The sequence below is a fragment of the Mobula birostris genome, chromosome 6 (assembly GCF_030028105.1).
Source record: "Mobula birostris isolate sMobBir1 chromosome 6, sMobBir1.hap1, whole genome shotgun sequence".
Taxonomy (NCBI): Eukaryota; Metazoa; Chordata; class Chondrichthyes; order Myliobatiformes; family Myliobatidae; genus Mobula; species Mobula birostris.
The window spans coordinates 181,870,527-181,886,470 of NC_092375.1; the positions used below are offsets into that span (position 1 = coordinate 181,870,527).

Below are 15,944 nucleotides of genomic sequence, written 5' to 3' on the forward strand. Positions count from 1 at the left end.
GTTAGCGATATAAAAGGAAAAGAAATAGGGATAATATGCATTTGTGTAGAAGAAGAACACAGATATGATGGGTTTGAAGACTTGTTTCCATGCTGTATCACTCAAATATTTTTGGAGTAGTGATATGAGGGCGGGTGACAGGGTGGAAATACGTTTCTACCAAAGGAGGTGTAAGGGTTAGGGTCAGCCTTGGGCAAGGTGTAGCACCTGCTTAGCCCCTGGATCAGGATCATGTGAAGCCATGGGAGCAGGTGGTAGATGGTAGTATGAGTAGCTGGTGCATATCGCAAACCCTGGTTATGTGACCACTGGTGCCTGGCAGGTAATCAGGCAAAGTGTATTGATAATGGCTGGGGTCGGCCATCTTGTAAACTGCCCAGATGAAGACAATGGCAAACCATCTCAGTAGAAAAATTTGCCAAGAACAATCATGGACATGGAAAGATCATGATCGCCCATGATAGACACCATGGCAAATAATGAACCAATGGACAACATGTGGAAATCTAAACTCAGAGGAAACATACTCTGTAAAGAAATTAAACTGCTTACCTTCACTTGCATGTCGATCCCTGAATACAATCCTAGAGTTAACATGGTATCCTTCAATATCATGGACTGAAGATGCTCTTCTCATACTGCACACACTTTCCCTTGAATGGCTGTATGTTAGACCAGAGGTAGACTGTAGCATTTCTGGATTCAGTCTATCCCATTGTTGTTTCGGTGAAGAATGATCTAGTGGCCCTGGCAGATTGATAAACGGAGGTGAACTGCCAGGCTCTGTCAATGCTTTTGTGTCTTCAAACTCTGAAGGACCACAACTTTCACTTGTAGGGGATTTCAAGTCCTTCATGGCCAAAGAATCGTTGCTTACTTTAGAAGATTCCACAACCACCACGTCAGGATCCTCTTGGGGGAGTGATTGCTTGCTGGATGTAAGAAGTCTTATAGCAGGCAACTTTAATCTGAAAAATCTTCCTCGGCCTACAATAAAGGAAATAAGTGAATATGAACAAGTGATGTAAACCTTTCGATTACGTGTTCTAAAATACACAACAACAAACAGGATCTTCAAGGAATAAAAGCGGACACTAACAAAAGCAAACACATGGTAATCTTCTCCACCTGTGACCTGTAAACAGGAATCTATCCATTTGCAATGAGGATGGGGGTTAATATATCATAATTACAAAGATGTACTAAATATAAAATTGAAAGTTCATCATCTAAGTATTCATTAATATCTAAATGAAATGAAGGGAAAGGGACATTTTTTGTAAAAAAAAATAGAAATTTTACTTTTGAATTACATTTTACAGTTTGTCCTAATTTTATGAACTAAAGGCTTCAATAGATAAAGAGAGGTAATCACATTGCAGACACTTACAGACATTAAGAATGAGACAAGGTCTACAGAGTAGATGACGGACTCTACTCCAATCTATCATTCTTTGCATGAATGAATGAAATTGGCTTGTTTCAGAAGGTAAATTCTTTTCACAATTTAAGGTATTGTGCTTATGATAAAGCACAATATCAAATACAAATTCTACACCATAAAGAAACTTACTTAACCACTAATTCACAAAATTGAGCAGCAACGCAGATTCTGCAATACTCTAACTTCACTCTTTCAGCCAGAGTATTATGAGAGTAAAGCATTTCAATGACCAATAAATCACGTTTATTAGGGTCTTAAGAAGTGATATGGCTGCAGGAGTGTGAGTACTCTTGCTATTGATCATTGTTCTCATAATATTCTAAATGATCAGTGTTTAGAATGAATAGGATCCATTCACAGAAAGTAAAGATGCTTCACATTGAAAAGCTATCACCTTCGACTATTCAGGGTTGCCTCTGACAACAGTTGTCATATGTGATTAGTGTAGACTGTGACTACAAATTGAATATTTGTGCCCTTGGATCACTTTATATGCAAGGCAATAGAAGATTGTCGGCTATTAGTTCTCTTCGGTCTGGAGGAACCTGTTAAATATTTCTGTACATCAATGAGTTTATACAGTGGAAAAATTGTTATATTTTATCATTCGTTTGTTTGATTTATTATTTTTGATGCTATTGCCTCATTGTCCCTTATGCAGGTATTAAGCCAAGAATCAGTTGAAATAGTGCTTAACATGATTATGTAATATTTATATCACTGCCATTTTTAATTCAGATAACAGCGTGTTGCAAGCCAGATGACAGTCCTATTAAAATAATATACAAAGGTACTCCCTATTATTTTCATTGAAAATGAAAGTAATTTCATTTGCCCGCATTTGTCACATATCCCTCTAAACCCTTCTTATCCATGTCCATATTTTGTACCCGACAGAAAGCAGTGGATACGGCCTAGTCCATCACAGGTAAAGCCCTCCTCTCCATTGAGCACGTCTACATGAAACACTGTTGCAGGAAAGCAGCATCCATCATCAGGGATGCCTACCATGCAGGTCATGCTCTCTTCTCACTGTTGCCATCAGGAAGAAGGTACAGGAGCCTCAGGACTCTCACCACCAGGTGCAGGGACAGTTATTACGTCTCGACCATCAGGTTCTTGAACCAAAGGATATAACTTCACTTACTCCATCATTGAGATGTTCCCACAACCTATGAGCTCACTTTTAAGGACTCTTCATCTCATGTTCTCGTTATTTATAGCTTATTTATTTATTATTTCTTAATTTTGTATTTGCACAGTTTGCTGTCTTTTGCACACTGGTTGAATGCTCAAGTTGGGTGGTCTTTCATTGATTCTGTTATGGTTATTATTCTATAGATTTATTGAGCATGCCCACAAGAAAGTGAATCTCAGGATTGTACATGATGACATATAGGTACTTGGATAATAAATTTACTTCTGAATTTGGAATCTGTTCAAATATTTTTTATATGTTATTGTACTTGCCTCAACCATTTCTGCTAGCAACAGGTTTCACATGTGCACCACCCTCCATGTGAAGAAATTGCTTCTTTAAGTCTTTCACTCTTCACCTTAACCCATGGGCTGTAGTTAATCTCCTTACACTGGTTATAAAGACCATGCAGTTTCACCCATTCTATGCGCCTCATGATTTTATACCTCCATAATGTCACACCTCAGTTTCTGTCTCTCTAAAGAATAAACTCCTAGCCAGTGAACCTGTCCCTATAACTCTGATTCTTGAGTCCTGGCAACATTCTTGTAGATCTTCTCTTTGCACTTTTTCACAGCTTAGTAATATCTTTCCTACAACAATGTAACCAGTTTAACATCAGCATCTTGTACAACTGCAATGTAATGCTGAGGATGTTCTACGAGTCTGTGGTGGCCAGTGCTATCATGTTTGCTGTTGTGTGCTGGGGCAGCAGGCTGAGGGTAGCAGACACCAACAGAGTCAACAAACTCATTCGTAAGGCCAGTGATGTTGTGGGGATGGAACTGGACTCTCTGACGGTGGTGTCTGAAAAGAGGATGCTATCTAAGTTGCATGCCATCTTGGACAATGTCTCCCATCCATTACATAATGTACTGGTTGGGCACAGGAGTACATCCAGCCAGAGACTCATTCCACTGAGATGCAACAATGAGCATCATAGAAAGTCATTCCTGCCTGTGGCCATCAAACTTTACAACTCCTCCCTTGGAGGGTCAGACACTCTGAGCCAATAGGCTGGTGCTGGACTTATTTCCTGGCATAATTTACATATTATTATTTAATTATTTATGTTTTTATATTGCTATATTTATACTGTATTCTTGGTTGGTGCAAGTGTAACGAAATTCAGTTTCCCTCGGGATCAATAAAGTATGCCTATCTATCTATCCATCAAAACTATACACAGTACTCCAGGCGCAGCTTCATCAGCGTCTTGTACAACTGCAATGTAATGTCCCAACTTCAATGCACAATACCCTGACAGATGAAGACCAATATGCTAAACCTCTCCTGCAACACTCTGCCTGTCTGTGACACCATTTCTGGGGAAATATATGTTCGGACTCCTGGAACTCTTTGTTCTAAAATACGCCATTGGTCTCAACCATTTACCGCAGAAGTCTGTAGTGTGTTTGGGGACTCCTGCACTCTTCTTCCCTCCATCTAGGTGCCTAGAGTCAGAATCATATGGCATGGAAAGAGATCCATCAATCCATCTTGGCAAGATGCCTGTCTAAACTGGACCCATTTGACAGTGTTTGGTCCACACCCCTCTAAACCAGGGGTTCCCAACCTTTTTTAATGCCATGGACCAATATCATTAAGCAAGGGGTCCGTGGATCTCAGGCTGGGGACTCGTGTTCCAAACCTTACCTATCCATGTACCTGTCCATCCGTCTTTTAAATATCGTCGTTGAGTCTGCCTTAATCACTTCCTCTGACAGCTCATTCCATATACATATCGGCCTTCCTGTAAAAATACCACTCCTCAGGTTCCAAGCTCCTCAAGTGTGTCCCCTGTCACCTTAAACCTATGCCCTCATGTCCTTGAATCCCAACTTTGGAAAAAGATTAAGTGTTTGTAAAACTGATATTATGTTTGATTGCATGGTGTTATACTATAGTTATTCAGACATCTAACGGTTAACTCTGGTGTGTAAAACTCTCAAACTCCTAGTTAATTAGCAGAAGTACAACATAAGGGGTTAGAGTGGGATACAAAAGGAACGAGCAAGTGGGATTATCTCAATTAAGTGCAGTAAGAGTAATTCCCCTCTGATCTTTGTCTCTCAACGTTGACATGCTGACGTTGTTCTAAAATGTCTGTTTATGTAGAATACATAGATATGGCAGGTGTCACTTTGACACTGTTGACAGTACAGATCTGCTGACACTTGATATCCTTGGCCATTGTCCTCTGCTGTGATAACAAGTGATTGGGAGCACTGTCTGTGAACTGACTGTAAACCAGAAATGATTGAGACTGTAGCTGTTAGCTTTCTCATTTGGGATATTCAAAAACATTGACTGATTGTTTCACAAGTGAGCATGAACCCAGTAGTCCCAGAGACTCCCTTTGTGAGTATCAGTAATGACAACGCTTGCTTGCCATATACCTTACACAGGTTGAAGGGTAAAGTTGCTGAAAGTCAGAATCAGAAGCAGGCTAAATACAGACATCCCATCTCTCCCGGAAGTTCCGGGAGTCTCCCGCATATTAATAGTGACTCCCTGATGCCCGCAAATTATATACAATATCACGGAAATCAATTTTTTTGAGAGACAGTGCGCGCGAGAGAGCGAGGGAGCGAGCGCTAGATCAAGAAAGCAAGCGCGAGACAGAGTGACCATGAGCAAGAGAGCGTGTGCGCGAGAGAGACAGAGCGAGAGCAAGAGCAAGAGAGTTCCAAAAAAAGTCAGAGTGGCAGAGTGTTCCAAAAAAAGAAAATATAAAACGTACGTCACCCCAGACTACACTAAAGTGTACCCCTGCCTAATAGGGGTGAAAAATAATGACAGGGTTGCTCGCTGCACTGTTTGCAACAGTAACTTTCCTATTGCCCATGGTGGGTTAAGATTGACATAGTGAGGTGAGTTTAACAGGTGTCATTCGTTCATTAGCATGGCTAACATTATTTAAACTAACTGGCTATCTGCTAAGGAGCTACTCTATTGCAGACATCCCACCTCTCTCGGAAGTCTTCTGCAAATTGATCCATGAAATGAGCTTTTGCAGGATGGGATGTCTGTAAATTTCACTGACGTATGTCATGAAATTTGTTGTCTTTGTGGCAACGATGCAAGGCAATATATAATATAGAGAAAAAATGCTGAATTACAGTGAGTATACATATATATATATATATATATATATATATAAAATTGTTAAAGGTAAATAAGCAGTGCAAAAATAAAAATTTAAAAAGTAGAGAGGTAGTGTTCATGGATTCAATGTCCATTTAGAAATCTGATGGCAGAGGGGAAGAAGCTGTTTCTGAGTCATTGACGGTCGCAATGAGAACAAGGCATGATCTAGGTGATGGCTGTCGCTTTTTTGAGGCATTGCTCCTTGAGGATGTCCTGGATGCTATACAGCCTAGTGCCCATGATGGAGCTGACTAAGTTTACAACTCAGGTTATTTCAATCCTGTGCAATAGACATACATACCCCTCCAACTCCCACCCCAGCTTCCATACCAGAAGGTGATGCAGCCAGTTAGAATGCTCTCCATGGTATATCTGTAGCAATTTATAAGTGAATTTTAAGAGACAAAACTAAATGCAGGAAATCAGACACCTGATTTTTTTTAAATCCCACCTACACAGTTTCTGTCAGTAACACTTTGAATTGGCGACTGTTTCTGGACTCATTTTGTATTTTATTTTCCAAATGTATAAAATTCATTCTATTTTTTTTTGCTTTGAAATTAGAATGTAGAGTATACTGTTTTATTTAAGCTATTCTAATAACAATTAATTTAAATTACACATTAATTATCCTGCAGTTTACAATTAAATTAATCACAAAATTATCAGCTATTAAAAAAGTTATTGAATGAAGTGCATTACTATAATTTTATAATTTTAGTGAGAATATTGGATCAGTAACACTCATTTTCTTTTTGACCACCAGGAATGCATGGACATTCGCACCCTGAAACATCTCCGTCTCTGAAACTCACCACAGCGGGAACCTGCATTTGTAAGCAGAATTGTAAAGCTGCTTACAATTGTAAAACATACTGATGAAGGCCTTAAAGGTTCCACAAGAAAGAACAATTTATACAGCGTCAATTTGATGCCTGCACTGTAACCTTAAGTCCAACATAGCCGCCAATATCCCCTCTTCATTTCATAGAGTTAAATATCAACAGAATGGCCCGCCCCTAACCTGACAAACCTACCAGCTACTTACAGATTAGCATCCTCTTGGCTTTTTCTACAGTTCTACAGGAGTTCAACAGCTTAGTTAGTTGAGTTAAATTGCAACAAGTGGAAATTCCACATGCAAACTTCATGGAGAAAGGTATCCTGGATATGGATATATACACGGTAATTCCCTTTGAATGACAATTTGGTTGGGAGAATGTGCAGATGGTACACAGCAAGTACGAACTGCTAAAAGAGGGGAGAGAAGAGCCTGCAGCTGAAGAACATAATGCCCAGGTGTTCAGGAAGTTTTCCTGCTCCTCAGTCTTATCAATGAATGCTCTGTTATGTATTTGCACTTTGATAAGTATCCCTCGCTGAGATTTATTACTACCCTAACCTCAGAGCAGGGCAAAGGATTGCATTGCTAATAGTGATTAAGGTGGCTGTCGTAATGAACACTTACAGAAGGAGCACTTTTGGAACCGAAGGTACTTGTGACACCACGCAGTTCCCCATCCATAGTTCTGCAAGGTAGTTCACTGAGGTGTTGTATACAAAGAGAATTACTGATGCCTCATTTGCTGTTAGTGCTCCCTTGGCATCTCAATGCTGACAAAGGGCTGTGCATCGATGACATGGTTGATGATTCCAGCAGTAAGCAATATGTGCAGAGAATGGAATCAACTCCGACACACAGAATTTTACAGTGCAGAACACAGAGATAATGATGCCTCTGCTTCTTCAGGGAAGCAGGTGCAATGTCAAAGATGCTGTGCTGCCTGCTGCACAAGCTCACTACCACGAACGGATTGGATTATTGTGAGCAATTTTGGGACCCTTATCTAAGCATTGGAGAAGGTTCAGAAGAGATTTACGAGAATGATCCTAGGAATGAAAAGTTTAATGTATGAGGAGTGTTTGAAGGGTCTGAACCTGTACTTGTTCGAGTTTGGAAGACTAAGGGGGAGGTGCCATTGAAACCTATCGAATATTAAAATAGCTAGATAGACTGACTATGCAAAATGTGTTTTCGATAGTGGAACAGCGTATTCAGCTTCTGAATAGAAGGACATCCTGTTAGAACAGAGACAAGGAGGAATTTATTCAGACAGAGGGTGGTGAACCTGTGAAATTCATTGCCACAGATGATTGTGGAGGTCAAGTCATTTGATATTTTTAAACCCGAGGTTGATAGACTCTTGAATAGTAAGGGTGTCATGGTTACAGGGTAAGGCAAGGGAATGGTGTTCAGAGGGAAAATAAATCAGCCATGATTGAAGGTTGCTGTCTTAGATCTTATGGATTGCCCTCAGAGCACCTATGGGGTGAGAAGGAAGAGGGCAGAGAGAATGGAATAGAAGAGTTAAACACTGATATTTGCTTGTATATGAAGAGCACACAGTGCTGCATCAAGTAGACCTGTTGCCTCACAGAGCCAGAGACCCAGGTTCTATCCTCACTTGGGGTTGACATGTTCTCCTTGTGACTATGTGGGTTTCATGGATTTCCTCCAGGTGCTCCAGTCTTCTCTCACTTCCCAAAGATACGTACTGTACATTAATTGGCTGCTCTAAACCGTACCTAGAGTGCAGGTGAATTGCAGAATGTGGGGATCTGGGGTGGGGTGATGAATGTGTGGTGAGAATAAGAAGTGGGGCTAGTGTAATTGTTCAGAGGGGACGCAATGAACTAAAGAGTCTCTTTCTGAGCTGTACCTCCCTTTGACTCATCGAATGCGCAACTAGTTATTGGTTTTGCTTATCTTACAGCAAAAATAAAAGCCATCAGAGAATAAAGATTATAAAAATTAGCTATTAATTAAGCCATACTATAGCCATAGAATAGTCAACAAATCACCTTTGTTGGCAGTGTTTGTTCATGCCTGTTCTGACATTTTAGTGCACTACCTGCCCCACCATTCAGAATCAGAATCAGGTTTAATATTACCAGCATATATCCTGAAAAGTGTGGGCACGTGGCCAAGTGGTTAAGGCATTGGACTAGTGACCGGAAGGTCATGAGTTCGAGCCCCAGCCGAGGCAACGTGTTGTGTCCTTGAGCAAGGCACTTAACCACACATTGCTCTGCGACGACACCGGTGCCAAGCTGTATGAGTCCTAATGCGCTTCCCTTGGACAACATTGGTGTCGTAGCGAGGGGAAAATTGCAGCATGGGCAGCTGCTGGTCTTCCATACAACCTTGCCCAGGCCTGTGCCCTGGAGAGTGAAGACCTTCCAGGCGCAGATCCATGGTCTCGCAAGACTAACGAATGCCTTTAAAACTTTATATCCTGAAATGTGTTAACTTGCAGCAGCAGTACAATACAACAGTACAAAAAATGTGAATTACAGTAAATATTATATACATAGTTAAATTATAGCAAAAAATGAAAAGTAGTGAGGCAGTGTTCATGGGTCACCGTCAGGGGAAGAAGATGTTGCTGAATCACTGAGTGCGTGCCTTCAGCTTGCTGTATCTCCTACCTGATGGTAACAATGAGAGGAGGGCATGTCCTGGTAATGGACCATGCTCTCTTCTCACAACTACCATGGGATGGTACAGTACTGTGCAAAGGTCTTGGACACATATATCCATACATGGTTGGGAAAAGGAGGAAGGAGAAGAAAAGGAGCAGGAAGCACGAGAGAGACATTTTGTAATGATCAGTAAACCAGTTGTTTGAAATCAAAACAATTGATGTCTTGGGGCTGGGTGTGCCTGAACCCATGCCATTCCCCCTCCCCCACCCCGTCCCAGAATTCCTTCCCTGCCGCCTGTCCCCCACCCCTGCTGCTGTGCTTCACTCTCACCATTTCCAACATCTTTGCTCCTGCCAGATTTACAAACATGCTCTCTGTCCCACATTGACAATACACAGTACTGTGTAAAAGTGTTAGGCGCCCTAGCTACATATATAGACTCCTGCACAGTAATGTACAGAAGCCTTACGGCCCACACCACCAGGTTCAGGAACATCCTCAGGCTCCTGAACCCAGCATGAATAACTTTATTCACCACAACTCAACCTACAGGCTCACTTTCAAGGACTTTTTGCAACCCAGTATTATTTGTTTTTATTTACGTAATTTGACCTCTTTTGTATATTGGTTGTCAGTCAAAGGTTATGTACAATTTTTCATAAATTCTACTGCATTTCTTTACTTTCCTGTAAATGCATGCAAGAAAATGTATCTCAAGGTAGTATATGATAAAATATATATATGTATCTGTGTGTGTGTGTACTTTATTAATACTTTGATTTTACCTTTATGTCTGCATAAGGACTAGTGAAGAAGCCTGCAGATGGTCTTATAGCATCACCTCAAATAACTCTGAACTTAGAGGGGCCTCTGAAAACTGGCCTCCTTTTCACAGATGCTTGACCAGACTGGATTCCTGCCAAGAGCATTGTCAAAGTGGCAGGTGTGGAACAATAAATACTATTGATGGTCTAAATCCAGATTTGCTCCTTCAACAACAGGAGCAGGAATAGTGAACATAAGTAAAGGTGTGACACCATCATCTCTGCCTTGCTGTATTGGGTGCCTGGGATGGCAAAGGGTCAGGGTAAGGTTGAGGGGTGGGAAAGAAGGGGAAGTAAGGGGTACACTTCTGCATTGTCTTCAGTTTGTAATTTGGCAGAAACTACGTGAAGGAAGGGAAGTGGGACACAAAAGAGGATGACATCGGCTTCAATGGTTTGAATGCTGCTGCGGACTGCAAATGCATGCGGTCCAGTTATGGAGCCTATGGTTTTAACTAGCTTTGTGTATGGGTTTTGCACTATCTTCATCATTAAGAGAGAGGGAAGTGTGTGCATCAGAGTATTATGTGGGCTATTTGGAGGATATAGTTGTGATAGCTGAATAACTGGAATATGTAGATCCAAGATTTGCAGCAGTACCAAACGTGTGAGGATAATGTAGAGCATAAGTTCTGTCCCTTCAGTTGCTGGTTGGTGAGTGAATTGTATCGAGAGGTTGATTTGCCTAGAGTTAACTCCTGTCTGAGCCGGGACCTAGAGCTGTTGCAATTCACTTGCCGCTGCAACACACCTACAGCAGATACAATCTCACCGTCTCTCCACTCTGCTTTGGAAGACCGATACAACAGCTAATTATATATACTACGATGCTTTACTGTTTAGGCGACTTGGGTTCAATTCCCACCGAAGCCTTAAAGGAGCTTATTCATTCTCACCGTGACCACGTGGGTTTCCTCCGGGTGCTCCGGTTTCCACCCACAGTCCAAAGGGATCATATGTTAATTGGTCATTGTAAATTTTCCCTTGATTAGGCGAGGATTAAATCAGGGGATTGCTGGGAGGTACGGTTTAGAAGGCTGGAAGGGCCTATTCCATGCTGAATCTCAATAAATAAATAAAAAATAAAATCAGACTTCTATTAATCAATTACAGCTTGGTGTTCAATATCATCATCCTCTCAGTATTAATCATCAGACTTCTAATCCTCAGCCCCTATAAATGGGTCCTCAACTTCTTCATCAGGAGATAACAGTCAATGCAGAACGGTGATAACATTTCATCCTCACTGACAATCAACACAGGTGCACCTCAAGAATGCATGTTTAGTCCACTGCTCTATTCTTTCTATACTCAAGACTCACAGCTCAAATGCCAACTATAAATGTGTAGAAAACACCAATGTTGTGGACAAATCTCAGATAGTGTCAAGGAGGCTTACAGGAGTGAGATTGATCAGATTGCTAAGTGGTGTCATAACAACAATGTTAGCCAGTAAAAGGAATTGATGGTTATCTTCAGGAAATGGAAGTCAGAGGAGCACACCAGTCCTTATCGAGGTACGAACTGCTTTGGGTTCCTGGTGTGAACATCTTACAGGATCTATCCTGTGCCCAGCACATCGATGCAACACATCACAAAGAAAGCACACCTAGTTGCTCTACTTCCTTAAGAATATGAAGAGATTTGATATGCCACCAGAAATTCCTGCAAATTTCTACAGATGTACTGTGACAGCATTCTGACTAGTTGCATCACAGCCTGATATGACAGCTCCAATGCACAGGGTAGTCTGAAACAGCAGAGGTTTGCAGACTCTCCCAGCACCATCAAGGGTACAACCCTCCCCACAACTGAGGAGATCTTCAAGAGAGGATGTCTCAAGAAGCCAGCATCCATCACTCAGGTCCTTCACCACCAGGGTCATGTCCTCTTTTCATTACCATCAAGTGGAGAGGAGGTACAGGAGCCTGAAGACAAGCACTCAGTCATTCAGAAATAGCCTCTTCCCATCCACCATCAGATTTCTGAACAGTCTATGACTCCATGAACACTAATTATTTTATTTGTAGTTTATAGACACTTTATGCCTTTGTACTGCTGTCACAAAACAAAAACAACCATGTCGTGCAAGACAGAGGTAATAAAACTAATTCTGAATTTGTAGAATATAGGATTTGAAAATACATTCACAGGTTTTGACTACTTGTTCAAGTTAGTTTTGCAACGATATCTCTGCATTCTTCAGGTTGAAATCTTCCCCTGAAGATTTCTGTAAAGATTACTGGTTTTCAATTTACTTGATAGTTCCCCATTCACTTCCTGCCGACCTGCCAGCACCTCTTATGGTCAGAACATCCTCAATGGCTTTTAAGAAGTACTGACCAGCTTTAAACAATTGCATTTTGGTTGAACTGGAACTGTTCACTCACTTTACGGGTACTGTGCCAACAGATTCAAACAATCAGCATCATTGTTAATGCTGTAAAATCACAGACCATTGGAGATAATACTTTCATTGCAAATAATCTGTATGAATTAGTCATGAGGCCTGGTTTTCAGGGATTACTCAATTTAACCATCTTTAACTTTACAAGTTTTGCAATTCATTTTGAAATGTCACAGAGTCATAGAGCCTTGGAGCTATAGAACAGTACAACACAGAAAGAGCCCCATCAGCCCATCTAGCCCATACTAAGCCATTGAAACTGCTTACTCCCATCAACCTGCACTGGGACCGTAGTTCTTCATACCTTTACCATCCACATACCTATCCAAACTTTTCTTAAATGTTGAAATTGAGCTCTCATGCCCTACCTGTACTGGCAGCTTATTCCACATTCCCACAACCCTCTGAGTGAAGAAGTTTCCCCTCATATTCCCTTAAACTTTTCACTTTTCACCCTTGACCCATGACCTTTGGTTGTAGTCCCAGCCAACCTCAGTGGAAAAGGCCTGCTTGCATTTACTCTATCATAAAGAACTAATTTTTATTCTATCTTTGATATACACCTCAGAATTATGATATTATGATAGATGGCTTCCATTTATTCAGTTTTGGTGTTTTTTCCAAAAAAGTTACTTCTCATTTTGTTAATTTTAAAAAGGCTATTTAATGATTAAATATGAAATACTCTTTGTCCAGATTCATAGTACGCAAACAATCATTGTTGTGCTTCACTGCCTACATGTAGATGTGGTAAAGTTATTTTTCTGACCGAACGTAGTTCATCTGAAAAGGAAACATTCATTTTTTGCTGCTTCAATAATCAGAAAATGCCTATATAAAAATGTACTGTATACTCAAAGACTGATCATACTCCAAAGCAAACATCACCTTCATTAGGTGTTTTAAAATTTTCCAAGAGTTGATCGGATTAAAAAATAATTTTTAATTTAAATCGCAGTAGGGGTTTGCTGCCTCATAGTTGCATTGGCATCTTTAGTTCAACTGATTGCTTGTTTTTTGGTAGGGAACTCTTTGTCTGCCAAGATGATTTCTTAACAGAAAGGAGTTTATTATTCAGTATAGTCTGCTGTTTCATATAAGAAAATGAGAGGTTGCATATGCATACACAGAAAGGCACTATACCTATTCATACTATAGCAAGCAATGAAAAATGACAATTGAAATGTTACTTATATTTTCAACTATAAACGAGAGCTTTCACTATACAATCCATACAAAACAAACAATGTATAGATTTCACTTCATAATAGGCCATTATACCCCATTTTAAAAAAGAGCAAATTTGTACTTTGAAAAATATTCATGCATACCATAATTTTCTTAAGCTTATCTCACAAGACTGCAGAAAATTGTGCAGTACCCAGAATGCCTGTTATCAGCTTGGTAAAATAGCTTCTCCCAAAGGATTATGTTCTTGAAAAATTCAGTAGTTTTTACTATTGTCATCTTACACTTTAGCTGCAGCAGTACATTCAACGTTTCCTTTTGCAAAACGAGGCAACAGCACTCCAAGCAGCCCAAAATAAATCTTAGAAATTTTGCAGAGGTGGTCTTCCAAGACTGATTTCACAAGCTTTAAATACAGAAAGTAGGATAAAAGGAACATTTGATTAAAGCTAAACCGGATGCTTCTTGCTGCCACTGGATGCCAGCAATTTAAAGATATTGAAGTTGTGACAGTGATTTCTTTAAATATTATAAGTACTTGCCAGAAGCAGGCACTAATCAATGGAAACAGAAAATAAGATGTCTCCTTGAAAAAAGCTTTGAAAAACATCTTGAGACTTCTGGAAGGGTAATAGTAAATTCCATTTGTATAAAATGCCTCTATATATAGTAACTACTGTTTTCAAAATAGTTCACCATCTGTTTCAATAAAAGCAGCAAATTTATACAAATAGTCCTTGATTAAGGGATGCCATTAAGTATTCAGATAGATCCTGCTATATGATATAATAATATTTACATATACAGCATATCAGGACTGACAACAGTGAACTTTACCTGCAGAAGAGTCACTGGAGAAAGGATTGCCATCTGAAATACAATTGAACTATATTGGTTACAAACAGCAGACTTAGTGAATGATTCTAGCATACTAGCATGTTGCAAGGCATAAACTGATCAAAGTGGTTTTGTTCCATTAGCTCTGTTAAAAAACACAGATTAGGAATTGTTCTTATGTGGTAATTGCACTAAACCAGAGATAATCTTTGACTTACCTGTTCAAGCAACTCCCACCAGGATCTCTCAATCTCTCACCACTGCTAGATCTTCAAATTTTCATTGCATTATAAAGAGTGACACTTCTGTTGCTAAGAATTATGCAGTTTAATTGGTTATGCATAACCTAGACTTTTGTTCTACCCAGCTATATACACATACACTCATACACACAGCCAATACAGTAGAGTAGACGGGAGGTTTTGAACCTGTAACTTGTACTGCTGAAGGCAGATTTTCCAGTGCTATACCATAGGAGTGTCATCCACAATGGGACTGGACATTGAAAGGATCCTTGGTGAGTTTTTGTCTTCTTATCAATGGCTGGACTATGGATTTTGCTCCTGCTGGCTGCCCTGATTTGGCTGGTGTATGTTATTCATTGTGATGCATTATGCCTCATTGAAAGAGGTTGTTTGTACAAGTTTCAGGAGCTGTAACTTTCCTTTTTCAGTGTGAGAACTACCAGTAAGGTCATCTTTATCGAAAGTGTAAACTAAATTGTGCAGTACCCAGAATGTCTATTATCTGCTCTGATAAGATAGCTTCTCTCAAAGGATTATGTTCTTGAAAAATCCAGTGTTGTTCTTTGTTTTAACAATCGTTATCTTACAGTCTAGTTGCCGCATTACATTCAACATTTCCTTTTGCAAAACTGATATTTTGAAACACTGTTTTGATTTTCAGACCTCTTTTCCATTGTATTGTTTTGACATTGGTTATTTGTGCCAATGCAACAATTCCATCTTTCATAGGAACTCATGGAAAGTTTTAGCACAAGATGTGATTTGGCTGTCTATTTAAAGAATAATTCAATTAATTCCTTTTTCCATGCTTTATCCCCATGGCTCAGTAAGTTTTCCTTGCCACTGATAGATCCAATTGAGGGAGAGGGAGAAAGGGACCGAATGAACGCAGGCACTTTCCTCTGGGAGCAGCAAGTGAGAGGGAGAGGGAGACCAGTCAAATGCAGGCAGACAGCACTGAACACTCACTCACCTCCCACTTTCATCTTTGTTGATTCCAGTCTTCCTCGATGCTTTAATCAGCGAGATCGGTGAGAAATTAAGTTGATCATGGGCTTGTGCCCTGTCTCCAGGCTTCTTGGCCCCCAGGCCACACACTTTGCTCAAAATCTCACTGGACTCCCTCAGAGACAGCAAAGTGCCAGATCGTTCAGTCAGCCCGAAA

At 40.2% G+C, this 15,944-nt stretch overlaps 1 protein-coding gene across 1 annotated transcript in view; it reads right to left on the minus strand.

Annotated features, from left to right (window-relative positions):
• LOC140198771 (voltage-gated inwardly rectifying potassium channel KCNH7-like) overlaps positions 1–15,944 on the minus strand; it is a 581,620-nt gene that overhangs the window by 208,316 nt on the left and 357,360 nt on the right. Inside the window, exon 4 of the mRNA XM_072259781.1 lies at positions 553–987. Coding sequence (XP_072115882.1) covers positions 553–987 — 435 coding nt within the window. The remainder of the gene's footprint in view (positions 1–552; positions 988–15,944) is intronic.